General features: G+C 38.1%; 1 protein-coding gene across 2 annotated transcripts; it reads left to right on the plus strand.

Moving 5' to 3' along the window:
- The first annotated feature begins 1,213 nt into the window (after positions 1–1,213).
- On the plus strand, positions 1,214–27,905 carry COG2 (component of oligomeric golgi complex 2). Of its 2 annotated transcripts, none has more exons than XM_062490186.1 (18): positions 1,214–1,305; positions 1,847–2,008; positions 2,725–2,790; positions 3,677–3,757; positions 4,342–4,445; positions 5,660–5,768; positions 7,449–7,628; positions 8,622–8,746; positions 10,020–10,146; positions 13,855–13,994; positions 17,017–17,078; positions 18,356–18,507; positions 19,715–19,915; positions 20,710–20,782; positions 21,905–22,047; positions 22,575–22,714; positions 25,766–25,946; positions 27,494–27,905. In XM_062490186.1, the coding sequence occupies exons 1-18, from the start codon at positions 1,237–1,239 to the stop codon at positions 27,593–27,595; spliced, it is 2,217 nt and encodes a 738-aa protein (XP_062346170.1). In that variant the 5' UTR covers positions 1,214–1,236; the 3' UTR covers positions 27,596–27,905. The 2 variants fall into 2 exon arrangements, with proteins under 2 accessions (XP_062346170.1, XP_062346171.1); XM_062490187.1 differs by having other exon boundaries at positions 21,908–22,047.

Below are 27,905 nucleotides of genomic sequence, written 5' to 3' on the forward strand. Positions count from 1 at the left end.
GGTTTGTTTAGTCTAGAGAAGCAGTGGCCCAGGTGATACCTCATTGCTTTCTGCCTGAAAAGAGGTTGTAGTGAGGTGGGGACTAATCTCTTCCCCTGTGCCTGCACTGAGAGGACATGGGGAAATAGCCTTAAGCTGAGACAGGAGAGATTCAGATTAGATATTAGGAAAATAAAATGCTGTTCAGGTGGTCAGGCATTGGAATAGGTTGCCCGGGGAAGTGGTGGAATCGAGAGGCATTTGAATCAGTCTCTGGGCGACATGGTTTAGTGGTTTAGGGGTTACAGTGGTAGTGTTACTGGATGACGGGATGTGTACTTGTGGATCTGTATTTGTAAATACACAGGGCACAAAGTCGGGTGCAAGTGTTGAGTGCCAGGTCCTACAACTTGGCCACAACAATCCCAAACAGTGCTACAGGCTGGGAGAAAGGTGGATGGAAAAAGGGCCAGTGGTGCTGGTTGACAGCAGCAGAACATGACCCAGTGTGTGCCCAGGTGGCCAAGAAGGCCGATGGCATCCTGATCTCCATCACAAACAGCAGGACCAGGGACAGTGACTGCCCCCCTGTACTGGGCACTGCTGAGGCTGCACCTTGAGTTCAGTGTCCACTTCTGGGCTTCTCTGTTCAGGAAGGACATTGGGGTGCTGGAGTGTGTCCAGAGAAGGGTGATGGAGCTGGGGAGGGGTCTGGAGCACAGGTCCTGTGAGGAGCAGCTGAGGTTGTCTAGTTTGGAGAAAAGGAGTCTCAGGGGAGACTCGCTGCTCTCCACACCTGCCTGAGAGCAAGGTGTGGCCAGGTGGGGGTCAGCCTGTTCTTCAGAGACCAGAGGAAATGGCCTCAATCTGCGCCAGGGAAAGTTTACATTGAACATTAGAAGGATTTTCTCTGCAGGAAGGGTGCTTAGACATTAGAATGAGCTGCCCAGGGAGGTGGTGGAGTCATTGTCTGTAGAGGTGCTTAAGAGAAGACTGGACGTGGCACCCAAAGCCATGACGTAATTGACACCGCTCAGTCACAGGTTGGGCTGGATGATCCCAGAGGCGTTTCCCAGCCCAGTCGCTCCCGCGGCTCCCTGCAGTCCCCGCAGAGCCTGGCCAGGCCGGTTCCGAAGGCCCGCTCCCCGCCGGGACCGGCCCGCAGCGCCGCCCGGAGCCCTGCAGGGGGCGCTGCGGCGGCGGCCGCGCTCGGCGGTGCCGCGCTGGCCGAGGGGCGGTGCGGGCGGCGGGCCCGGCATGGAGGCCGGGATGAACCTGCCGCGGGGCCCCGAGAACCTCTGCTTCGACAAGGACGAGTTCATGAAGGTGCGCGAGGGCCGCCGGGGCCGGAGCGCTGTGGAGGGGCGAGGGGCCTCCTGGGGATGGGGGTGGCGGGCTCTCAGCGGGAGAGAGCGGCCCGGAGCCTTGGCCGGGATTTGGCAGCTCCGCCAGGGCCCTGCCCCCGGCCGGGGCTGCGGGAAGCGCCGAGGGTGTCCCTGACAGGGCTCCGGGAGGCGGCCGTGCCCGGGTAGGGCCGGGCTCTGGGACTGACGGGAGCGAGAGGCCTCGCTGCTTGGAGAGCTTAGAGTAGTTCTCAGTACCGAATTTCGACTCTTGGCTGTTGTTCCGTGGTTCGTTTGGGGTTTTTTTTTGAGTCTCCTGTGTTTTGGAGAGCTGGTCTTTGGATATTCAACCCCACGACACTCTGCTTTTCAGCCTAAAAACCGAGAGGTTAACTACTGCGTTAAGAAGCCCCCTAGAGCTTTAGTTTGGTCAACTCACAGGCATATGGAGTACTTTATTTTGGGTGTGTTCCTTGTGTGAACTGTTTACTTACGTCCTCCTCTCTTTCCTGTTTCACTTTCAGGCGGATTTCGATGTTGATCATTTTGTGTCAGACTGCAGAAGACGTGTGCAGTTGGAAGAGCTCAGAGAGGATCTGGAGCTCTATTACAAACTACTTAAAACTGCTATGGTAGAACTAATAAATAAGGACTATGCAGATTTTGTTAATCTTTCAACAAATCTAGTAAGTGCTACTGGTTGTATTGTGTAGTTCAGGCTTAATGTGATTCAGTGGGATTTTTATTTTTCATATGAAAAGCATATTGCTTTTATTTTAGCATTTTATGATTTAAGGTGTCTTAAACTGGGGTCTCTAATCCTTGCACTGAAACATCATTCCTGTAGAACTTAGCTGCTCTACAGAATTGCTGTTGGCCTGTAGTAAATGTTTTAGATGTATACATTTTGTCTTGAAAAGCTGATTTGTTAGGTATTTAGGCTCAGGGCAAACTTTGTTTCAAACTGTCAGCGCTTTTAAAATTGAAGGAAATAAATTATTAAAATAGAATAACAATGATAAAAGTAAGGCTGTTCTAAAAGATTCTTTTAGGAAACTTTAAACTTTTTGTGCAGAGTATCTTAAAAAAAACCCAACTTTGTGTCTGAAAATTGTAATTCTTCCAATTACACAGATTCAAAGACTGAGACTTAACATACTTCTGAGAGGAAAAATTTCCACAGGTGGAAATTTTGTTTATCTTTTGGCTTTATGTGAAAGCAATCTCATATCTTTATACATGTATTTGAGATAACATATTTTTGTATTGAATTTAAAGCTGGAAATTGTAAAGGAAGTTATGTTTTCTCAGTTCTCTTTTAGTATCTGTAAAGTGATAGGCTTTGTCAGTAATTCACATGTGATCTAATAAAAAAATAATATGTTTCTGGTCATTTCTTTAGGTTGGCATGGACAAGGCTCTCAATCAGCTTTCAGTACCCTTGGGACAGTTAAGGGAAGAAGTTATGGTACGTCCAAAACAATCATTGTCAACAGCTTGGTAAACTTCAGCTCACTCTCATGTGATGTACAGAACTCCTGTTAATACTTGTTACAATAAACTTCTCTTTGAAAATTGATGGCTTAGATTGCTAGTAGGAGAGGCACTGTGTTTTCAAGCACCTGTATTGCAGGAAATTTATATTTCCTATAGTGCATTTCGGCCAAGAGATGAAGAGTTTCTTAAATTTGACAAGTGAATGGACTCTTACAAGACAATTCTTTGGAGATATCTTGAAACTGTTTTAATATTTGAGTACTTAGAGATGGCAGAAAATTCAGATGTAGCACGGTCCATTTATGGACTTACTTTGCTCATTGTGTGGTTTAACCATAAAACATCACCCTCTTGGAGGTGGATCTTACTCTGGCTCTTCCACACTGACTTGGTATTTATAGGAAGGGGCAATTTTTGATCATCTTGGTTCAAAGGAATGCTTTCTGCATAAATGTGCCTTCAAAATATCACACCCTTCTTGTCTAACAGAAGACAGGGTAGCATAGAAAAATCCTTATTACATGAAAAATACTATTTAAAACTGAATTATAACTTCAGTTGCAAGACATAAAAACATAGTGGGTTGATTGCCTGTTGTCAGGCAAAGGTCATTTGTTCTCTAAGGTACTAGAATAACAGTTCTGGTGGAAATAATTATACTTGGAGTGGCAATACTGAAGGAGCAGGTTCTACTTTCAGTTATTTAGTTGTATTTATGGCTTTTTCACTTGATGTGCTATAGCTTTTATTAGTCCCATAACCTTATTAATCTGTGTCTTAAGTTTAGATTTTTTTTCATGTGTTTTCAACCCTTAAATGGGAAGGAAGCTTTACATACTGATTTTTTTCTCTCACAGAGTCTTAAATCCTGTGTCAGTGAAGGAATTCAAGCAGTAGATGATCGGATGACTAAACAAGAAGATATTAGGAAAAAAAAGGTACAACAGATAAATTACTACCTTTCAAAGATCATCCTTAGGATGACTTTGATTTTGCCATTAACCCAGAAAAAATGAAATTTAGGAAGTTCTAGGCTGTCTAGATGCACACTGTGCAGGATTTTGTACTTGTAATATATATTGACGTTTTGGTTGACAGACTTCATATTTTATAGTGTCTAGTTGATCATAAATCTTGTAGTTGCCCAAAACATGTTGATTTAGTTGGGTTTTTTGCTCTTGTTTCTGACTGCACTAGCATATAGGCTTACTTATTATGAATGGAATTGAAGTACAGCTGTTTAATTTTTATGAGCAGGAGACACACCAACGTTTGTCTCTGTGCTTAACTTTGAAAAACATCAGGGATACAACAGCTGTCATGCATCTGTGACATTTCTGGTGTTTTATAAGCTTATGTGAGCAATACTCCAACTGAAACATGATTCAAGTGTTAAGATAAAGGGAGAAAACTTAAACCAGAAAAAAAACCCCAAAGAACTAAGAAACCATCTAAAATATTTTCTTTAAGTGATGTCAGTTGGGACTGGGGTTAGACACAAAAAATCTTTCTTTAATTACAGATGTGTGTCCTGAGACTTATTCATGTTATACAGTCTGTTGAGAAAATTGAGAAGATTCTACATTCTCAAGGCACTAAAGAATTGTCCTCATTAGAGGGAAACAGGTAAAAAAATTGTGATGCTCATTTTTGTTGGTAATTGATGGGACTAACTTAATTTCATGGTGTTGTTGAAGGTGGATTTACAAGCAGCAGGATATATCTTTAAAAAGGTAACTCTGATTGAATAAATTCTGTAATTTTAGTATTTTCTTGGTTTTAGTCTTCTGCAAGCCAGTCATTCACAGAACATGTAACTCAGACTCCAAAGTTCCAAGCACTTGTGGTGGTTTCAGTAAGCAAGTTTTTTGAAGTTGGTGTGCAGTTATTTTATTTTACTTTATTTTACTGGAAGTCACTAATCCTGTCTTGTCTGAAATACTGTCTGCAGTTTATGCTATTGTCAGTTGTAAGTGAAACAAAATATTTATTCCTATTTTCCCTGCTGACATGTAAGTGAAAGGACTGCTGCAATAATAGCTGAAGGCAGGCAAAGCAAACCTTGTAGAAGGAAGGTTTGTGACAAATTGCAGTCAAGCCTCTGCCTTTGCTGAGGATTGCAAGATGTCTTTCAGCCAGTTTTGGAGCTGACGTACCAGTCACACACTTGAAAGGCTTGACTGGGATGCAAGTACAATTTAAGCTGGAGGAAGACACAGTGGGAGACTGTCTCTTCAGCTCAGTGTGCTGGATCACATGGTACTGGGGGGTAGATGTATCAGAAAGTAGGTTGATACCTAGAGGGACAAAAGCAGATGTTTCCAGTCAGGTGAGGCACTTTGCCGAATTAAGTTTGCAATTAAAATCGTATTTGAACAACTGAAAAATTGGCTCATTATTGGGATTGTGTGGACTTGAGAAGGGCAGGACTGTTTCTCTGGAGATAATTGTCATCAGTTTTACTATGTGAAAGAGTAAGAAAGAAACAAATCTGGATGGTGAAGGTCACCCAGTGCAGTTTCTGAGCTCTCTTAAGACTGACTTTTCATGTTATAGTAACGCTGCCATCTAGAAAAAAGTGCTTCATACACTGAGGCAAGAGCTTACGTTCCTCTCAGCTTCTGCTTCATGCGCTTCATGTTAGAGCTGCAGAACAGTGCTAATCATGTAGCGTGCTCCAGATCATTATTGCTTGATTGCAATAATTACAGTAGTACCTATCAGAATTTAAAATATTTAAACTATAAAAAATTGAGCTCTATCTATCTGTTACATATGAGAGTGAGGTGGTTTTAAAGACTCTAACTGTGTATTCTCATTTTGTATCATCTCTCTTCTAGTCCACTTCTAACTGGACAAGTTTTAGAGAGAATTGCCACAGAATTTAATCAACTACAATTTCATGCAGTACAAAGCAAAGGAATGCCCCTTTTAGACAAAGTGAGACCAGTAAGTATTGCATGACACTTAACATTTGCACAGTCAAGCAAAACCAGTATAATTGGAAGACAAATGCCTGTTTCCACAAAGAGTTTTATTGAATTAATTTATGGAGAAAAATGGGTTTCATGAGATTTTTATCAGTTGACTAGAACTGTTGCTTTTTCTGCGGATTTATGTCCTGTTTGCTTACTTCTTTAGGATAAATTACTGAGAATAAGAGTAGGAAATATGACAGACATTGTTGTCAGCCTAATGTCTCTTACAGTTTGTCTGCTTACTGATACTGAGGCCTCGTTCTAAAGATCTATGTTGGCTTTGTTAGCTGCAGTGTACAGACCAGGATATAAATGGAATGTGCCTACACATTGGCTGGCTTGAATATATTCAAGTTTGTCTTCTCATAAAATTATGCTGGCCATTGCTAATCTCCTAGTATACTGTTTAACCTACTGTAAAACATTAATTGATGTCTTGGTGGGATTTTTTTCTTCTATTCATTCGGCGGGGAGAGGGAATAAATAAAAACTTGTGCCTTAAGAAAGCTGTGAATATGGAGATGAGGTAATGCTTTAAGCTGATTAACATGAGGGTGTCATTCTTAATGGCTTTCAAGCTAGTGAGGTTGTGCAGAGTTCCAGTTTTTCACTTTGTGCCCCTGCCTGTTGTCATTATAAGCTTGTTTCAGCTCCGGACATCCATGGAATCACGTTGTTACATGGACAGTTTACAAGGCTCTTCTGGCCACTGAGTAATCAAACTTAGATAACAGCAGCAGTGAGCATGAGCAGCAGAGTAGTGTATGTGGTGGGAGAACATTTGTCACATAGCTTCCTTAATGGTGTTTGCCAGGACTTCTGTCCTGTACCTGTTGTTGCTAAGGCTAGTCAGAACACAGCTTTCACGACTAGTCAGCAATTGGGTTCCTGAATTTGCACGTTCAGTACAAATTCTGTGGATCATTTTAGGATGGATGGACACAATACAGCATGTAAAAAGGGAGAGGAGAAATTTGTCTGGCTATATTCATAGTTAAACTCTGATTACCTTAATGTTGTTGCTGAACTTCCTTCAAATACAGATTTGTCAGGACCATCTTGGGCCAGGAGTGTATCTGCAAGTAGTGTAGCAATGAGTTGGATCTAGTAGAAAAGGTGTCATGGGAGATCAGAAAAAATGGTTTGCAAAAAGGAGAATATGTGTAGACTGAAGAAGCTGTTTGGCAGAAGTTAGAAGGAATCTAATTGCTTTGGGTTTTTGCTAGTGACAAGTAGTGCTGTGTACATGCTGTCTGTTTCGTCTCTGACAGTGAGGGATAAATACTAGGATTGTTTTCCCTGGTCACTTACTGTAAATCTTTTGTTTATTGTCACATACTGGTTCAGTTGAACAAGGAACAATTATTGACTTATTTTCTCAGCATAGAGCAGACCTGATAAACGTTGCCATATAACTTACAGCATACAGAAGAACGTAATTGCCTTTAATTTTATTATAATAAATCCTGTCTTACATAGCATCAGTAACCCATTAAGTTTGTATTAATGTTTGTTCAACACTGGCAGTTATCAAAACTTTTGTACTTTTAAAGTGAGGATGGAAAGCTGAATTAGGTACTTCTGGATGAATTTACTTCAACAATGATGACAAGGCTTTGATTTTGGCTTTTTATTTTCTTTCTCTTTGTAGCGTATAGCTGGAATAACAGCCATGTTGCAGCAGTCTCTGGAAGGGCTGCTCTTGGAAGGCCTTCAAACTTCAAATGTTGACATAATACGCCACTGTCTGCGCACTTACGCAACAATTGACAAAACACGAGATGCAGAGGCATTAGTTGGTCAAGTGCTTGTAAAACCTTATGTAGATGAGGTAAGATAACATAAAAAGTTGCAATTGTTTTCCAAACATGCTTATTTTTTCCTGTAAACCTCCAGCTTTTGTTAGCAGCTTCAAAATATCTTTGTGGAGAGAACAGGAGAACTGAGCCCAAACAAAACGTCACTTTGGTTGTTTTATTTATTCAAGAAAAAAAGGATGGAGGAATTCTCTTACCTGCCTGTCACCAATTTCAGGTTATATCCAGTTGGGATTGTTTTTCTAACTTCCATTTTTATTGGGCTAAAGAATCAGAAACCAGACTTCTCCCATTTAGGACAGGTTTCCATTTGGTGTCTTCTAGGTGCTGTAACAGCTGCTACAGTGTGGGACATGTCACTTTCCCCTCGGTTTTCTCTGGGTCTGTTCTTTCATCACTTCTGCACCGTTCCACTTGTTTATGTAGCAAGAGGGAAATGTGTTTAGACATGTGGAAGAATACCAAGAAACAAGCTATTGTTCTTTTCCTATTGTCTTCCTTCTCTTTATAGGAGAGATTATCCCTTTTCACTGAGTATGAGGTACTGTCCAGACAAACTGATTTGCTAGCTGCATTAAAGGCTTAGCAATGTCACAGAAGATTCTTTGCTTTGGCTTGCCTGTATTTGGGATTGGACCAACCACCTCAACATTTAGAAGGAGTTTTTACTTTATTCTGAGTTTGATTAGCTTTTATCAGTTGCCTGTTTAACTTGGCATACTGCTTCAGGTGACAGTGATGAGGCTTTGGTTGGGAGCCACAGTGGCTCACATTTAAAAGAAAGGAACTACTTCCCATTTTGGGGGTCAGTCTTGGCAGTTAAGAGTGCTGCTTTAAAGGAAGTAATAATTCAAGCTGGCAAATTATACTTGGAAAACACAGTTCAAAAAAAAGTAATAGACTGGCTATCCTAGTACTTGAGGTTACGGTGTTAAGCATTTTGTCTTGCATTACAGCCCATTTTATATTCACTTTTGTGGCATTTAACATTGAGCTGTTCCTGGCAGGTGATGGTGGAGCAGTATGTGCAATCCCACCCTAATGGACTCCAGGCTATGTACAATAGGCTGTTGGAGTTTGTTCCTCACCATTGCCGTCTCCTGCGGGAAGTAACAGGAGGAGCAATTTCCAGGTAAATATCCTGGGCTTTCTCTCAGCTGCACTGAAGATACAACAAGTATCATATGCTTTTCATTTTCAGCTTTCATACACTAATGACTTATCTGGCTCTTCCTGAAGATTCATAGTCAAATTTGATTTCTATCTCATGCCTGTGTTTTTTAAAACAAAGCAGTGAACAGACTTTCCTGGTGCTGCTGCTGAGACCTTCAGAGGAAACAAAGACAATCCTGTATTTCAGTAGTAGAAGTGAGTCCTGTGCATAATACAGTGTGTCAGATAACTTGGTTTTGTAAACCCATTAAATATGATTGTACACTTCATCCAAGGAGAAGAGCATAATAATGCTATTAAAATATAAGTTCTGAAGTTACTGAGTTGTTAGTGCACATCAGAAAAGTGGGGATGATCCTCAGTGGTTTCATTGATTTATTGTGTGTACCAAAACTACAGGTTTAATTGATTTGTGCTTCCACACAGTGTTCTCAAAAAGTGCTTAATTCCTTATGCAATTAAATTGCCAATTTCAAGCTTAAATAATTCAGGTCTACTGAATTGTATCTGTTTATTCATCTGTTTGCAGGATGGTTAATATGGTAGGCTGCTGTAATTAGCAGAACTATGGATGTAGCCCCTGGAGACTGCAGAATTACTTTTCTAATTAGTCATCCATTGCTGAGCTTTTTATGACTCCTAAGTTTTACTAACATTTAAATTCTTTTAATCCCTCAGCAAGTTTTAATCATTCTTCTTAATAATGGAATGTTTCTTCTTTGTAATGCAGTGTATTAAATTGGAATTGAATGCTTTTATCTCTTCCGCTCTCAATTTTTAAGTTTTCATAATTAAGATGTCTTTTAATCTTTTGATCAGACACAATATGTATAAATACAGTTTGGAGCAATTAGGAAAAGGTTCTTCTTTTCATTACATTGGTCACATTATTCCTACTTGGTAGGTCTTGGAAGTTCGGAGCTGTTAAAACTGGACTTACGCCAATAATAATAGGATTTCTCAGCTGAAATTTACTAATTTTCCAGCAAAATATATAATGATAAATTTTTAAAACACTTTGAGAGTTACAAAAAACACGACAGATTTGATGAGACTGTGGAATCAGATAGGGAATCGTTGAAGGAAGAACAATTTAAGTGATTGAGCATAAATATGTAAAAAAATTTCGTTGCATTTCATCTAGTGCAGTGTGCCTATGTTTTAGTGATTCCTGGCTCCAAACAGAAACCTGGTAGTAAAATATAACCATTAAATAATTGCAATTTTTTCAGTGAAAAAGCAGATATTGTTCCTGGATATGATTTCTTAGTGAATTCGGTGTGGCCAGAAATAGTACGTGGTTTGGAAGAGAAATTACCATCACTTTTTAACCCTGGAAATCCAGATGTGTTTCATGAGGTAATTAATTTTCATTTTTTCCATTTCTAATTTGTGTAACACACCCGAGAATTGAGTCATGTTCTCTAACTTCTTCCCCCTCCTGCTTTTGTCTAAATTCATGTTGCAGCATGGCTGGAAGACGAGGTTATCTCAAACCACGTGGTTCAGTTTTCATAGGAATTAATTTTTCCTTCAAGTTTGTTAGGAAAGCTCATACAGAAGTTATTGGACACCATTTAGTCAGATGTTTCAGTGTTCATTTTGGGAGTAGAATTGCAATGTAATTTAAGGTGGGAGTGGATGACTCCAGTGTTCACTCAAGTTTAGAACTTCTGTACAGCAGGAGCTGTCATATTAATTAAATACCTGGGTTGCAACTTTTTTTTTTTACTATGAGAAGATTAAAAAAATTCTTTGTTTCAGTTGCTTGTTTTAGCTTTTGGTCTGTTGCAGTGCTACAAGTTATGTTGTGATTATAAACACAAGTCAACTAAAACCTGAAAATGCTTGGCAGTGCCATCAGTTTTAGCAAACAGATAGTATTTCTCTGGTATCACATTAAATAATAAATTCAAAGTACTTGTCACTCTGACTCTGATTTTCTTCATTGGTAGTGCTGCTCTGTCTCTGAAACGTTATCTTTTACTAATGGTGAAATAGATTTCTTGGTCTAGTATGAAGATTGGCTCTGGAAGTGCTGTACAGTATGTCACAAGTAGAAAATATGAACTTTCTGCTTTTCCTCATGTCCTGTCTGCTTGTGTTTCACCATGATTACAGAAAAATTTGGATTTTTTTTTTTTCCCCTTGGCAGTTTGACTTGTGATTGGTGTGAAACATTTTATTTTCAAGACAGAGATGGGAGGCAGTGATAAATTGTCTGAAGGAAGGCATTGTTGGTATATCAGGACAGATGACTTAAGGAAATGCTGGCTTACTGGTGGAAGTTTATAAGGCATGTGATTCTTCATGTGTTCCTGCAAAACTGCTGTTACTAAACACTTAGGTATTTATTCTTGGAATTTAAGATCTCTTTTGTACAGATACATTGAATAAGTGAAGGCAGATAGGCATGACTGAGTGTGTTTGCAGTGTTATCTCTAAATAAGAATCAAATTACATGGATGTTGAAGAAAGCTGTGATAATGCCATGCAAGTGACACCGTGATGTGTTCCTCCTCCCTCATGAGAATTCTTAGTTTACCATAAAGTTTTAGTCACTCTCCAAGCTTTCCACCTTATGCCCTACATACTGCAGATTGTGAGCCTTGTTGGGCTTTTGCTGTACTGTGCTGCATGATGTACAGGAGTGTGTTCTGTCTTCAGAAAAGTTGGGTTTGCTTAAAAGGACTCTCTTATGTTACACTGATAGTGGCCAACATAGGCATTGTATTCATTTAGAAAACACCCCAACAATAAAAAAAAAAAAAAATACCCCATGAAAACCCAACACCCACCCATGACTTCTAGGTAAATCACATAGTAAGTCCAAAGTACTTTCCAGACTGCTTTTGACTACTTAAGTGAGTAATTGAAATCATTAAAATATTTTCCTTTAAAATCAATAGAAAGTTGAAATGCCAAGTGAAAAAAATGCTATTATACCTATTACAGAGACTAATAGTTCTGAATTAAGAGGGAGGGAAAAGCCCTTTAAAATTGTTTTTACACCTATGATGAGACAAGTAATGCTACACAGATTTTAGACAGTAATCTTTCATTTCCATTTTTTAAGTTGATAGAAATGCAGAAAAGTCTTTTTCTCTATGTTTATTTGCACATGTATCTATGTACAAGTTTAATGCTGAAAAGTTTGAATATGCAGTATTATCTGTTAAGGGGTTTTTAGGTATAGAGGAGAGAGAGGGATTGATACATTTGTTTTAAATCCTTTAAAAATCAGACCGGCAATGTTAAGTATGTTAAAATAAGTGCTTGTGTGATGTGTTTTTTTTTTAATTGTTTCAATTTTATGTGCCCTTATTTGAGTTAGATGTGTAGATTTGTGGGTATTTGAAAAGAATGCTTCTTTTATCCCTAAGCATTCAAGATTTAGTTTAGATTTTTCTGTTTGAAAATTGCACCATTTTTGTTCCCCATTTTACTTAAATAACTGCAGTCAACAATCCAGTCCTAGAAGCTGAAATAGGAACCAATCTTGCAGTTAGTTCCTTCTCCTGGAAATAATGTTCTCAATACTGAGATAAATGTGTCTTGAGGTGTCTTCTATTTTGAAAGTGATAGGTCTTTACAGAGTGTTTGGTTTGTATCTCTGACTTACAGTTAGGGTAGCAGAGCATTAACATCTTGTTTGCCTTTTTAGAGTGCTGGGTTTATCATCTTAGAAAGGAGGGCTGAAACAGAACTAATCTGTCTTTCAGTCTGGGTCTAACTCCCATACCTTTTATGGGTCCATTGTGTTGTACATACACAGGTTAGGAGAAAAGTAGTTACTTATGAGCTTTTGTGTGCATTTTTCAGAATGCTGTCTTGACACTGAACTGCCACATCACAAGAAAGATATTTCATAGTTATACCTTTAAGAGAAAGTTGTGAACTTACTGAGATACACAATACAAAAGCATCCCCGTGGCAGTTCATGTCCTTTGTTCACAGGAGAGTTTTTGAGAGCAGACCCTCTAAACAGCAACAGAGAGGCACCACCTGATAAAGTTTTACTGCTTCACAAGAGGCAAAATCACATTACTCCCATAGTGCTCTGGACTGTGGGTTGAGCCCTAACCCTAAGTCAGAAGCACTGAGAGATTCAGTCAGACATATTTCACGAATTCAGTAGGAGATTTGTGAGAATGTATGTAGGTTTTATGGCTGTTTATTTTTTTTAATAGAAGAAACTTGCACAGAAACCAAACTAGTTTTCATTCTATAGAAGTAATTTTAAATGCCGTTGTGTTTTGATTTTTAAATTTATTTACGTAGGTTTTGTGGCTTGTTAGCAAGGTCTGTTTTGTATGAAATAGCATTTTTTGTACTGATTACTTCTGGTTTTCATCAAGTGTTTGGCTTTCTGCTTTGTGTATGATTTAATTTATTATTTCATTATTTTCAGTGTTCTCATACTATTGGGACCAAATCCACAGTATGTTTGGGGATTAATGTAATTTTTTTTACTTGCAACCAGCTTAATACTATTAATAAATGTCTTATTAGAAGCATATGCTGGTTGAAGTTAGTTTCTGAAACTGTTTGAAGTTCTTCTGCATATATTTGATATTTGCGAAAATTTTTTAGGGAAACACCTAGAAATTCTTATAATACAGGTCCTGTGTAACAGATAAAAATATTGTGCTTCCATTTTCGTGTGCAGTTTGCTATGCGTATACTTCTGAGTTTCATTCCTGATTATTTCTCTTCACTGTATTCTTTTATCTGCTGCACCTGACTCTGTTAGTACTGTGCAGCACCACCCCAGTGATTGAGCTCAGAAATACTCACGAATCTCTTGATCAGTGTGCTTGGACAGCTTTTTACAAGTGTTCTGTGCTTTTATTACCATAGAGTAACTTCTGAGTTAGTTTGATTTTGGTTTTGCTGCAGTCCAGGCTTTTAGCCTTGCATGAATAGGTGATGAGGGGCAGTGTCAGCCCATCCTGAACCTTGAGCTTAGTTGTAGCATGATACAGGAGTTCTGCTGAATGGGTGGTGGCCTTCCTTGTTTGCTGGGAGCCTGTGTGTGTGATCAGAATGCTTCTTCTCTTCCTGCAGAAATACACCACCAGTATGGATTTTGTACGGAAATTTGAGCGACAGTGTGGCTCCCAGGCCAGCGTGAAACGGTTAAGAGCTCATCCCTCTTACCACAGCTTTAACAACAAATGGAACTTGCCTGTATATTTTCAAATAAGGTTGGTGTGCATTTTTTTATTCACTCTTTCAAAAGTAGAGGTTAGTCACAGCAAGATGATCTGGCTTAAGGTCACACCGCATTTTTCAGAGTCTCACTTGTCAACAAATCATGGTGGAAATCAAACTAAGAATTTAATTACTAAGTCAAGTAACTGTTTTACATATCTTTCAAAAATGTAGCAAAGAACCACATAACTACTCTTCAATATGTATTGTGTTGTTACACCAAATTTGATAAGCTACTCAGAAGACTTTTGGGAACAGTTCTAAGTAAGTCTTGAGCTCTTGTTTCAAATTATTTTTCTGCACTGTCCCTGAAACTAAGCTATATATTGGATGATGCTACTTGTGCAAATCTGGAGGAATACTTACTATGAGAGAAGAAATCCTTTTTCTTAGACATATGTAACTAAAGGACTTAAGAACTTTAAGTTTTTCCAGATCTAGCCATGTTTCTGACATTTTTCTTTGTCCCACAGGATGTACTCTTTAAAGTCCTGTGTCTAGTAACATTGCTTTCCCAAAGATTGTCCTCCTATTCCCTATTCCTGAGGAGCTAAGTAATAACTTCTAGGTTATTTTACTAGCAGGTCTGATGTATCTGTATGTTACAGACCTTGCAGCTAGAAAAGAACAGAGAGAACCAAAAAAGCCTGTTTTTAATACTAATAATGTTAGAATTTTAATGAACAAAATATAGTATAGAACTGTATTTTTAGAAAGTGTCGTCTACAGGTCTGATTGTAGGGCTGGAGAGCAGCCCTCCAGGCAAGGAATCATTGATGAAGTCTGCTGTGATCCAAATGTGCCATGTGTGATTTCTCTTGGTCCAAAGCCTTCTGAGAACCTCTTAAAAAGAAAAACAAAGCAATTTCCAAAAGATGGAGAAGAGAAATTGTTGTTTATTTTTAACCTGAATCATTTTAGTGGCCTGTTTTATTGCACAATTCTGTAACTGGCAATAACACTACCATAGTCACATTTATAGGGTTTCTTTAATCCAGGGTGAATCTACACTTGTGCTGAAAAATTCCATTCACGAGTCTTATGAGTGGTAGAGTCAATATAAGTGACAGGAGCATGGGGCTGGGAGCTGGGCCTTAATGTTTCGGTGGTTCATGTTGTTTTGTAAAACAGTAGTCACAGCATCTGATACCCTGGTTCAGTTTTTTTGCTTGCACATCTGTTCCTACAGTTGTGTAGTGAACTGATAAGGATCTGCTACTCAGGACAAAAAAAAGACTGATGTTCAACTGCAGTCAATTTCCCCAAACCACTTAACTGTACAAATATTTATGCTGGCCTGAGAGGAGGGTCCAGGAGTATTCACTACATGGTGGTACATAGACTAAAATGTCCATGGAACTGCAGCCATTATGAACCTTTTAACAGATATGTATCATTAATAGGTCTCAATGTCTGCCCTTTTTGTTTCAAGTGCAGCTTTTCTAGTAGGAGACCAATTGATCAAACTTTGATAAACTTGCTCATAAGTTGAAATGGAGCTTGAGCATATTATTTCTCTTCAAAAATGTTTCCCGTTAGGTATTCTAAGCACTGATTGACTAAAACAACTTTAAAAATAATTTTCCTTTAATGCAAGATTACTGTAAGTCTAAACAGTGTACTGTTCAGAGAAATGTTTGGATAACAGCAGCTGTTTCACCTTTAACCATATTTTTCCTTTATATTGGAATAATCTGCTAACTTTAGAAGTGCCCATGAATTCTTCAGTGCTTAATTATGTAAATAATGCAACATATTAATTATGTATATCAGGGAATCTTTCTCTGGATGTGTGTTAATATCCTTTAAGTCATACAAGATTTTTATTGAACTATTATCTCACGCTTTGCCATTTAGAGTTATGATTGTTTGTTTTTTTCTTTTTTCAATTACAGAAATTCCCCAGAAAAATCAGCCATTACTAAAACCTTTAGAAATGATCCTTTGAGGAACAGATGGATGCTCAGGCATTTCTTCTGTAGCAGTGCTGGCACAAACAGCACCAGTAACTCTTTCCCTTGTTTCATTTTTTCAGTTATGTCAGTACAGCTGATTGTGGAACTGTAGTGAACCTCACACTGGGGAAATTATTTCCTACATAAGAAATACTCAGCAAAAATTACGTTGTTGTTAAAAACCTTATTCTGTTTTCAAATCCTTTTCACTGTAAGGCTTAAAGACACTGCTCTGTTGATGGAAGCAGTGCATAGGCAGAACTGAGGTTTTGGAGCCATTTCACAAACATGTTAGATTGCTAAACATTCATCTTAGTCCATTAGGAGTTTGAACAAGAAAAGCTAGGTGGGCCCTGTCCTGATCTGGAAATGATAGTTAAGGGACTTCAAGGGAAACCCTACAGGTTTGTAATTAGTAAGGTTGATAGAAGACTTACAGTGTTACTATAATGCGTGTGAAAGCAAAAAACTGGAAACCAGTGGCAACAGAACTTCCTACAAGGGGCTTAAAATGATGCAAGTATGGAAAAGTATCAGGGGTTTTAATAACTTGCTGAAAGATTTTGGTGGTGTCATTTTGGTTTGGGTTTTTGTTTGTGGTTTTTTTTGGTTTTGTTTTGTTTTTTGCTTTGAATGGTGAATTTCTTTAGAAATGGGAAATTAAAAAAAAAAAACAGGTGTCTTTGAGGAACTATTGATTTTTATTAGGTACAGAATGGTTTGTAGAACTTTATGCTGTTACTCATTAAAAAACATGTAGAAAGCTGGAGCTCCAGTATCACATGACATATCTGAAGGTTGAAGAAAGTATGTGTCAATTTGTTTGCTTTTAGTTTAAAAACAGTAACAGAATAAGGTTTGTACTTGCCTGTAGAATATCAAAGGTTCCCTTTCAAGTGTTTGAATGCGGGTGTTAAATTAGGCAAAAATAACCCCAGGTTTATAATCTGTGTGTGTCTATTGATAGCACATTGAAAGAATACTAAAGTAAGCATTGAAAAATGTTTAGGCATCAATTTAAACAACTGTTTAATTGTGATATTCAAAATTTTTCTTTCAGATTCAGAGAAATAGCAGGAGCCTTAGAAGAAGCACTTTCTGATACACTAGAGGAAGCACCAGGTAAACTTTTATTGCAAAACATATTTGTAGTGAAGGAATCAGTTGTATAAGTAGCAGCGATCACTCTGTCCCTTGAGTATTCAGTAACATGCATCCCATGGTTCACATGAGCTTCCTGATTTCTGACTAACTGATCAAAAAGTATAAAACATTGTTATAGAGATGACAATGTGGGAATTCTTTTCAGTGATCATTTTGCTTACTAAAAACCCCCTCTTTAGCAGCTATCAGTAATATACTTAGGAAGCCAACCCCTCAGTACAAGGAGTTGTTAGCATTTCACATCCTCTGAAGTGACAACCAAAAGGCTATACTGTGTTATTGGGCAATATTTTTCTTAATTGTTGCAACACTCTGTAGAGGTGAAAATGGCTGTCTGTTAGCAGCATTTAGGCTTGCTGTCATTCATAGTGTTGGTGTCTGCTCCAAAAACATACATTGATTTATGAGGAGGTATGCACAGGAAGAATAAGAGTGATTACAATATGCTTCTGCCTGATTACAGTATGCTTCTAACGTGCATTGGAAGTATATTGTAATCAGAAGAACTAATTTCAGCTAACAGAGTAAGTACCTATGAAGAATGTAGCTATGGGCCACCTAAATGTTTGCATATATGTATCCACACATGCCCTCTGAAGCAAACCAGGAGAAAAAAATCCTAATGGAGACAAAATATATAAATCTTACCACTCAAGGCATAGGCCTGGAACTTGCTGACACATTCTTTATGTTTCTCTGTGTATTATGTATCCTTGTGTATTCTCTAAAGTGTTGCTGTGTGAACTGCTTTAAAAGTATTTTGTTTAAGCATGGATGTTTGTACAGTGTTTTAAAGAAATATTTATGGCAAATATCTCATATAACTGGGAGAGGAGCAATAGTGTAGTGCTAAGGGAGTATTATGTTATGGCTGGCAGGCAAATCTAATGTAACTTCTGCAAATGACTGCCAAAAAATTATTTTGGAAATGTTATTTCCTAAAGTGCATTATTTGGCCAAGCTGTTTCTGCCTTTATTGAAGACAAATTTTCTTTTCTTGCTTTTGCCTGCACAGCTACAGCAGAACTTTAGTGGAATTTTAAATCTATAAAGCATTGAGGGGATAATATTTTACGGGTTTGTTTCAGGCAATGCTTAATAACATCTCTGTCCTATGATTGTGTCTTTTAGGAAGATTTTGCTTTTTTAACTCTTGGGTAATGCAGTGGCACTAATATTGCATCTTTTAAAGACGTGCTTAGGAACATGGCCTTTGTTTCCTTAATTGTTTCTAGGTGGGAGCTCATTCTGTCTCTTGGCCACTCACATGGTGTGGATGAGTCTTGTGAAGTGCTGGTCAGATCAGATGTTTTTACCGCTTTTAGCGCACCGCCTGTGGAAACTCAGCCTGCAGATCTTGGCACGCTACTCTGTGTTCATCAGCGAGGTGAGAGCAGCCTGCTCTAAGGCGTTGGTGATGGGGTATGTCCATCAAAAAGAGACTTTTTGAAGCAAAGTATGTGACCTCTTTTAAAGAGGGTTTTTTTTGTGAAGTTAATGATTTAATGAGCAGTTCATGAGTTTGGCTTGTAAAAAGTATCACTGCAAAGTACATGATTAGTCACAAATACCAGTACAGTTGCAGTGCTACTGGCTGCTGGTTGCCAAAGCTGTACTTCATGCTCCTTAATGCTGCTTCTGCCACTGAAACAAGGAGTCGAAATCCTACTTTTCTTCTCTTTGTGTGTTGTTGATAGAGTGAATGAAGTTGTGGAACAGAGCCAGGTGAAAAATAACCCTGCAAATAAGAAGGAGTAATATAATCTGGATCAGTTGTTTAGTACTGAGAATGCAAAACCAAAGTTTCCTGGGCAGCTGACTCAGCATCAATGATCACTGCTGCTGAGCAGTGAAACTGTGCTTTGCTCTTGTACTGCCTGCTCCCACTGGGATTTGAAGAGATTTCTGGAAGTCATTTGGTCCTAATTCCTACTCAAAATAGGACCAGTTTAGATGAGGTGTGCAGAGCCTCTTAAATTGAATTTTGAGTATATCCAAAGATGGTGATTGCACTCTTTCCTGGGAACTCTGGTCCAATGACTGGTTGCTTTATCCTCCTATTTGATCAGAATTTCTCTTGCTACAGTACATATCCATTGCCTATTACTCTGTCACTCAAGGAAAAATCTGATTCTGTCTTCTCTATACATGCCCCTTCAGTAGTTGAAGACTGCAGTACGGTCTCCAGTTATAATTTCTTTTGTGACTCAGTGATTTAGTTCTCTCAGCTAAATTAGCTCATGGAAAGCGCTGATAAGTGCCAGAGTTAAAACAGAGTAGTCGGGGGAAGCACTTGCCTGACAGCAGAGGGCTGGAGGAGGTGGGAGAAAGGAGTTGTTTGCCAGCAGGACCAGACTGCCCTCTACTAACATTAGTTAGACAAACTTGTTCTAAGTCATCCAACTTTGTAGTGCACTCAAATTTTTTTTAAAATTTACTTTTTACGTAATTTAGTAATGGTGTTTGGTAACATCCCTTGAAAGTGTGGTATTCTAATGCTGAAGTTTTACAAATCCTTTATATACTGTTTCTGTTTGTCCAGTTTTAACTGCCTTTACTATTGCTAGGGTTCACACTTCAATTTGATGTTTCAGGTTTCTGTGAGGCCCATTTCCAGTGAGAATACAAAGGAAAGCAAAAAACCTATGCCAGTTGGTAGAAAGGAATCTTCTTTAAGCCTCAACCCCAGTGAGGACCAAGGGAATGGATCTTCTCCAGAAAGTCTGCCATTGCCTTCTATATCTAGTACTCAGCTGATACATGTTGCTGCAGATCTGGACAAACTCCAGGATCGGGTTTGTGCTTTTGACTTCACTTAGAAAGAATCTTTGCTGATGTTTTTGGCATCTTGTAAGGGCATTAAATTGTTTAAAATACTGTACCATAATATTTTAAAATCTTAAATGCTAAAACTTGGGATGTCTGATACATGAAATACATGGCCTACTCTGTGCTTATTTGGAATGGCAGATTATGGGCAAACCACTTCAGGTATTTAAATTCTTTTTATATGCTGGACTTAACTCCTAAAATAGTATCTTTCTACAGTTTTTTGGTGTGAAGTGTCACTCTGCCACTCATACCTCTTTTCAAGTAAAGTCTCTGTTGCAGCTTGGAGTGTGGTGCAGCATTCAGCTTTAATGTTATCTTCTCTTTTAAGTGTTTGCTGGTTTTAGTCTTGGAGGTTGGAAAAGGTTTTATCATCATGATTATACTTGATTAATGATCCAGAATCTTGAGGAGAGATGAATGGTGTTAATTATCTCCCAGTAGGGATGATTCCTGTGTATTTATTTTCAGTAAGGCTGAATTTTCTGTATTTTGTGAAGTTGTAAATTGCAGGTGGATTTTGTTAATTCTAAATTATTTCCTCTGAGTACAATAGTAAGGTAGAGGATTTAGTGTGTAAGCCTACATTCCTGTACATATTGTAAACTTCTAGTATTGATTGTGCAGAAATGCAGTAAAACCATGGAAATTGAGGGTATCTTGTGATGCACTTCAAACTTACAGGATGTAGGAAAAGTAATTAAAATGTTTATAACATGACCATATCTCTCTCAGTTTTGGGTTGCTTTTTTTTTTTCAGATTCCTGACATCTTAGACATGATTAAACCAAAGCTTGAAATGATTGGCTTCAAGAATATATCTTGCATTGCCGGTAAAGATGAGAGGCTCTTTCCCCTTTCTCCCAAATCCCCTCTGCCAAACAAATGAAATAAACTTTTACAGCTCCATTATTTAGAATGAAAATACTTAATGAAACTTACCTTTTGTTTAAATTGTTAAATATAAACAGTCTTGATCAGAACTGTTGCGTCTGGAAAATGTTCAACGATTAAAATTGAGTGAATCTAAAGCACTTTTAGGATTTTTCTCCAGAAAGTGAGGAATTTATCCTACAAGTTTCATATCATTAAACTTCTGAAAGAACTGGGGAAGAAGACGTAAAGAGAGGCTTTCCATTATCCAGTTAAAACTGAAATGTTTTTCTAAAATGTCTGTTCTCTCTCAGGCCTGATGAGTCATGTGAGGCAGAGGGTCATCAAAGTACCATAGTTAAACACCTTAACTTCAGAGGGTAGAAGCAGTTCAGTATTTTAGCCTCCTTTTTTCTTTCTGGGTTTTTGTTTTGGGTTGGTTTGGATTTTGAGTTTGTTTCTTTGGTTCATTTGTTTGTTTGGTTTTTTTATCTAATCATTCTTTATGTGAAATATGGAGTTTAATTTTGATTTAACAATTGAAGCTAGATTCACGTAGCTGCATGAGTGAACTAGTCCCTGTCTGCAAGCACAGCCTTAAGTTCTGCATCATGACTTCCACTGAAATCTCTAAATCAGAACTACTGGTAGATGTCCAAGTCTATTAGAGATGTAGGAGCCTCTGCACATCCCCTACTCAGTAGAAGGTCTGTTGGCAATCACAGCTTTGAATTGAACATATTCCAGTCATTCCATAGGGAATTTAGAGAGAATTTCACAGTTTCTTTGGAAAGTCTGAGCCTTTTGATTCAAGCCCTTGCTTCATTGGAAAAACTTTGAACCTGGAGAATGTTACTTTACTCGAGTTGTCTTACCTTGCCTCTGTCCATATTTCTGGCTGAAGAATGGTTGGTTTTACTGGCAGTGTCTTAGTGATGGCTGGTGTGTATTTATTTGGTAAGCATATCCTGTACTTGACAGCAGATAGTGAGTAGGATTAGGAGGATGAAGGGATTCACATAATTTGTGCTGTGACTGGGCAGGGTAGCTCAGTTTAAACTTCAGCATTTTTACTTTAATAGGAGCCTTGGAAGATTCAAAGACTTCTCTATCAACCTGTGTGCCTACCTTGAATAACAGGATTATCCAGGATCTCAGTGAATCCTCCTTTGCATATCTGAAGAGTGCACTGGAAGTTCCAAGATTATATAGGAGAACCAATAAGGTCAGTGCTGCTTGCAAATGAAAAACTAAATCTCAGAAGGATCTGTGCTGAGACTGAGTTCTTCAGGCCTGTCCATATCTGTTTGACAGAGCCCATGACAATGTCTTCAACCTACTGAAGTATAGTACAAAGCTGTAGGTATTTTAACAAAGGTGTAATAGTCTGTTTTAGGCACTGAATCTGCTCAGCTCTCTCTGGAGTCAGCATGAGCAGAAACAGCATTCAGGATCATACCCTGGTAATAGGAATGGCTGGCACATACATCTCTGAGAAAGCTTTGGGCATTTTGAACCTTGTTCTATGTTATATCACACTGCAAAATGCTACTAAATAATTTTGTATTGGTGTCTTTCCTGTGTAAATTTCCTGTGTATAATGTTCTCTTCATTGACTTGTCCTAAATAGTTTATGTACCTCTTTGCTTAGGTACAGGCTTAGCATTTTTTACATGTGCTAGAATTGGGTGTTGATACTTTCAGTAATGACTGGTTCCTTCTTCCCCAACTTGTTTCCCTGTCATCTACCAGGAGGTGCCAACTAAAGCTTCACCTTATGTTGACAGTGCTCTTAAGCCTTTCTTCCGACTGCAGAACGACTACAGAGATACCTTGAAGCAGCCCTTGATTCATCAGTGGTTGGAAGGTGCTCTCTCTGAAAGCACACAGAAGTAAGAGAACCATACAGAACATTGTTTGCCTTAGTTAAAAATTCCCATGTCCATTGAACAGGCACAGGAAAAAAACCAAAACATGACAAGTTAATACAACTGTGAAGAAAATACAGCACTTTTTGGGTGGGATATATTTCCTTGGATTTGCTCTCTTGTTGCATATTCAGCAGATGAAAAACTGGGCAGGGAATCGAAAGACCTGGCTCCTGCTCAGATCTGTGCAAACCATAGGGCATTTGAAAAATTTGTTAGTTCTGGGAATGCAACAGTGAACTAAAGATGTGCATTTTGTTTCAGAATTGATATAAGACCTTAACCTCATGTTACTTTCAATGAACAGTGGTTGAATTTTCAAGAATTTAAACTCTACTGTCCTTTGACTTTTTTAATGTATGTAATGATTATCCAACTTTTTAGTGCTTTTAAAAAAAGCACTGAGCCTTTTAAATTGCTGAGCCAATTGTTCACAGTTTTAATAAGGCCGTCATAAAGCAATACTTTCTTTAGCAGATCTTCTGTTTCCTAGTTAGCATCTTGAGGATTTTTGAACATGAGTAGTCATATGCATTAGGTTCCTTAATGGACTTTTTTTCCATTTATCTAGCTGTATTTTAAATTCTTACTGCTGCATTTTAAATTCTTACTGAGCAGGAATGTTGCATTCTGTGAGTTCTGCCAGGTAAAGCATGTAACATGAGACAGCAATGCTTGCTTTTGTTTGAAAGTTTTGCCAGAAAATGTCACAAAATACCCCTTGCTGTTTGCATTGTGGACAATTTACTCTTTGTGGTAGCTATTTTTTTTTTAATATCTCTAGCATTGACAAAAGAATCACCTTAGCTATTTTGATTAGGGTTTTTTCTCTTTTCCCATCTTTATAGTTTTGATTTGTTGGTTTTCTTTGACCTTTCTGACCATAGATGATAATATCAGAAGAATCCATGCAGGTTGAAGTATAATGTGTGCTGTCTTTCCTTACATGTTTTTTAATAATAATTATTTGCATATTATATTGTCTGTTGGCTGCTGCTGAGCATAGATTGATTTTTTTTTTCTGAGATTTAACCACATAGTAATACTGAGGTTTTAAATCATAAGGTCTTTCTTGCCCTTTGCCTCCTTATGCCTCCCTACTCTTCCTCTTCTGGTATCTTTCAAAATAGACTTAAAATTATAAGACAATTTTACACGTTCACCAACTGATTTTGGACAGGGCTAAGCATAGGTTGGTGTTGACTGCACTGGTCATTTTCATTTTGCACAAAACCTCTTTTTTCGAGCTTGGTGACTCTTAACCAGTTTTTAGTGCATAGAAAGAAGCTTGTTGTTAACTCACAGCATTTGTTAAGTAATGTTGCTGAAGAACTGCAAAGATTCCTGGAATCTCAAGCTACTCAAGGTCATTGAGCTAAAATATCTTAGGGCAAATTCTTGTCTGTCTCTCCATGTCTCTCTGCTTGGTTAGTCTTGCTTTTAAAGCTTCAGTAAATCTGGTGACACCATGCAAAGTAGCTGTTATGTAGTTCCTTGGACCCAAACAGAGCTTTTTTGCCCCCCAAAAATCAGTTCTTCACTTTCCAAAACTGAATTAGGTTGTAGGTTAAACATGGTGGCAGCGGTTAAACACCAGTAAGACTGGCAGGTTCATTTTCTAATTCCTTAGAATTTTCTGTCAAATTCTGTTTTCATGGTTTGTTGCTACTATTTTCATAATTTTGTTTTAAAATACCCTCACTGACACGAGACAAGTCAAAGAAACTGAATTTCTTGAGTGGAGGAATATTGTAGCTTTTTTTATTGAGAATACTGATGCAAATAATTAATTTCTTGCTGTGATAATACATTCTTGCATCCAAATGAAAAAAACAGAAAAGAGCATAAAGTAGTTAAAAATCACTGAAGGCTAAATTTGCTTAAAATGGCAGAAGGATTTGGGAGTACAACAGAAGTAGGAATTAATCACGAGTGAGTGGGACTAGGAAATAACCAAGATATGAAAAGAGGACACGACTGACTTTGACAGGAATTCTTTTGCTTTTCATAGAATGGTATCATGAAACAAGTTTCCATGGCACTGGCAAGCACTTTTTCTTTAGCCATCCCTATCTAGTTACCCTTTAAAAAAGCTTGTCTACTTTCTCTTGCCTCCTTTTTTAAAAGTAATCATCAGGAAGATTATTTCAACTCTTTTAATTCTTAGAGTAATAGTTTTCATAGAGAGGCTCTTTGAAAGTTAGATATTTCAGCAAATTACAGCACATAGCCCAATCTGGTTGCTTCTCTCATGTATCTTTTAATTTCCCATTGTTGCTCTGTTTTCTTATTCTTAACTCACTGTTCTGGGCCTCTGTTAATTTGTATGATATGTTCTTCCCACTTAGGCACGGGATTTCACTCCATAAGGCTTTCTGAACTTTTGTTGAGTAGTTGATGTGTGTACTTTGTTTGAATCTATGCTGTCTTTAATGTGGATCCCAGTCCATGGGCTGTGGTGTTTTATTTTATCTCTAACATTTTTAAATTAGGGTTAGGTTCTTCTGACTTTTCCTGCCAGCTTCCTGAGACTGTTTAAATCAGTTTCTTCATTTTAGAAATAGGCATTTCTGACTGGTGAGTATATGTACGCTCTTATACACACTTTGTAACTTGCCTAAACATGCATGGGTTTTGGTTTGTCAGGCTGTTATTCCTGTCCTGTTTGTAAAAGCAGTTTTGCTCAATATTCTATTGATTGTAAAGAGGGGCTGATTTTGACTGTTTAAAATTGAGCAGTTGCATTCCTTGGTCACTATTGAGTACAAACATCTTGAACAAGTCAAAAGTATTGTGATGAGGAGTCTTGAAGACTGAATTGTAATCTTCTGATTAACCTCTGGAACTAATAATGGAAATGCTGATTCATTGATAATGCTAATAAGTAGCTTCTTTGCAAGGGAAGCCATTCCTTCTGGCATTGTTCAGCAGGGCCAGTGATGTACTTCTGTGTATAAAGTAGGCTTTTCTGTAAAGTGGTATTTTTTTCTTTCTCATTAACCTTCCTTAATTTAGGTATTATGAAACTGTATCTGATGTGCTCAGTTCTGTTAAGAAAATGGAAGAGAGTCTAAAAAGGTTGAAGCAAGCCAGGAGAACTGCAACATCAAACCCTGTTGGTACTAATGGGGGCATGAGTGATGATAACAAAATCCGACTGCAGCTGGCCCTAGATGTTGAGTATTTTGGAGAACAAGTAAGTTGTGAGAAATTGGTTTTTTATTATTAGTGTTGGAAGGGAGATGGAAGAGGAAGGGGAGCCTTGACTCAGATTTTGGTCTTGAAAGCTTTGTTGGTGTGGTTTTGGGGTTTGGGTTTTTGCTTTGTGTTTGTATATTTGTATAAAGGACACGATTTCAGACCTTGGTGATTATAGATACCACTTTAGCAATGCATGCTTTCCTGTCCTTTCTTACACAAATGCAAAGCTTGTATTTCTTACTGCTCAAAATTCAAGTACTGCTCAGTGCTTGGAAGCATAGAAGTTAAGAAGAAACACTGTTTATAGATGAGAGGGCAGGGACCTGACTTAGGTCTCATAGAAACTTCTTTATGGCCCTTCTTTTGTTTGCCTTCTGTTGGAGTGTTTCCAGCCTTCACTTTCTGTATGGTCAGGGTCTGTTCCCAAGAGCTGTGAGGATGTTGGCCTGATTTGTTGTGCTGCACAATTGTAAGTGCTTTTCAGTGCCAAATACAAAATTTTGAACAGCAAAAATAGAAGAAAATATTCCAGGAAATGTGTGCAGTAGCTGCATTAAAATGTATAAGCATGCTGTTTTGTATTCCTTTATTTCTAAGAATCATATCTCAATATAAACAAACTTCCAACTAAGAGTCCGTATCTTTAGTTGCCAAGGAGTTGTCATTGGTCTTGTTTATGAGCAGGTGCTATTGATGCATTATAATAGGTAGATTAAGTCTGCTTGTATGTGAGCAGATGCTTTTCTCAGATATGAGATTAATCACAATTGGGTGGAACTGTGGAAAAACTATTATTTGTCAGTTTTTGCCTGGGGTTGAGCTTTTGTTCTTCTTTTCCATTACTGCAGTGTGAATTTAAGCTGAACTGGGACAGATTATTCATAATCATTTGGAAAATGTTTTGTTACGTGTGACTATTATAAAGAGTTTCAGCAGCAAACACCTTTTCAGAATCACTTCATTATGGTTTTAGCTAGATCCAGATTTTTCTGCTTTGCTGCACTCTTAGTTTATTCATGGCCATATTTTTCTTTCTTTTTGTCAGAGCAATAGATTTCCTGGCTAATAAACTACTTGCAGCAACCTCTGTAATTGTAGAGTTGTTTTTGTTTCCCAGGAAGCTCAAGGCTAGAACCGTAGGCTCTTGCAGCCTATTGAAATGCTTTCACTGTCATGCTGTTGGCTCTTCTTGGATGTATTCACAATGATCTTTAAAGTATTGCCCAGAAACTTCATTTGAAGTTGGAAAAAAAAAAGAATCAGTTTAAATCAATGCATTAAAGCCAACTACAGCCAAGTTTCTCTTTCTGATTGTTTCTCTGGGAAACTTCCAGCTGGCTTTAGTTGCAAGTTGCCTAGAAGATGGTGAAATATTTCCCTGCAACTTCTGTAACTGGAGAGACTTCACTGAATGAAGTTGGATGCAATTTTTTTACAGTTTGCAGTATATGCAGGACAAAACATAAGCTTCTCTGAAAGTAGAATAATTAGTGGGCTTTTAATGTTTTAAAGAAAATTAATAGATTTTCTGTATCTTTTTAGATACGTAAGATGGGACTGGAAACAAACAGCATAAAAAGCTTTTCAGCCCTTGCAGAGCTGGTTCTTACTGCCAAGGACCAGGCTACAATGGAACCATCCTAGATATTTTTGAAAGCACGCGATTGAAGATAAACAACGTCCCTAAAAGAGAGAATTTTACTCTTCTTCATTTTACCAAATAAGTAGCAATGAAGTGCTTCCTCAAGTATCTCAAGCAGCACATCAGTGTATCTTCTGCCTTGATAAACTTCACCAAATGTCTGAGAATTTACCAGTTGTCCATTATATGGAAAGCAATCAAAGTTCTAAACTTTCTACTGTAGAATAAAAGTAGAAGAAAATGTTTTTCTTATTTTTGTTGTACAACTTGAAATGTGCAAGAACAAAGTTCTATGTTGAAAATAATATGTAA

This window comes from Cinclus cinclus, chromosome 3 (genome assembly GCF_963662255.1).
Source record: "Cinclus cinclus chromosome 3, bCinCin1.1, whole genome shotgun sequence".
NCBI lineage: Eukaryota > Metazoa > Chordata > Aves > Passeriformes > Cinclidae > Cinclus > Cinclus cinclus.

What these genes read in the sequence shown, in the direction of transcription:
- COG2 (XM_062490186.1), top strand. Translation starts at nt 1,237, where the DNA reads ATGGAGGCCGGGATGAACCTGCCGCGGGGCCCCGAGAACCTCTGCTTC. An exon ending in GAATATATCTTGCATTGCCG is followed by an intron (nt 20,783 to 21,904) that starts GTAAAGATGAGA and finishes TTACTTTAATAG; the next exon opens with GAGCCTTGGAAGATTCAAAG. An exon ending in CTCTCTGAAAGCACACAGAA is followed by an intron (nt 22,715 to 25,765) that starts GTAAGAGAACCA and finishes TCCTTAATTTAG; the next exon opens with GTATTATGAAACTGTATCTG.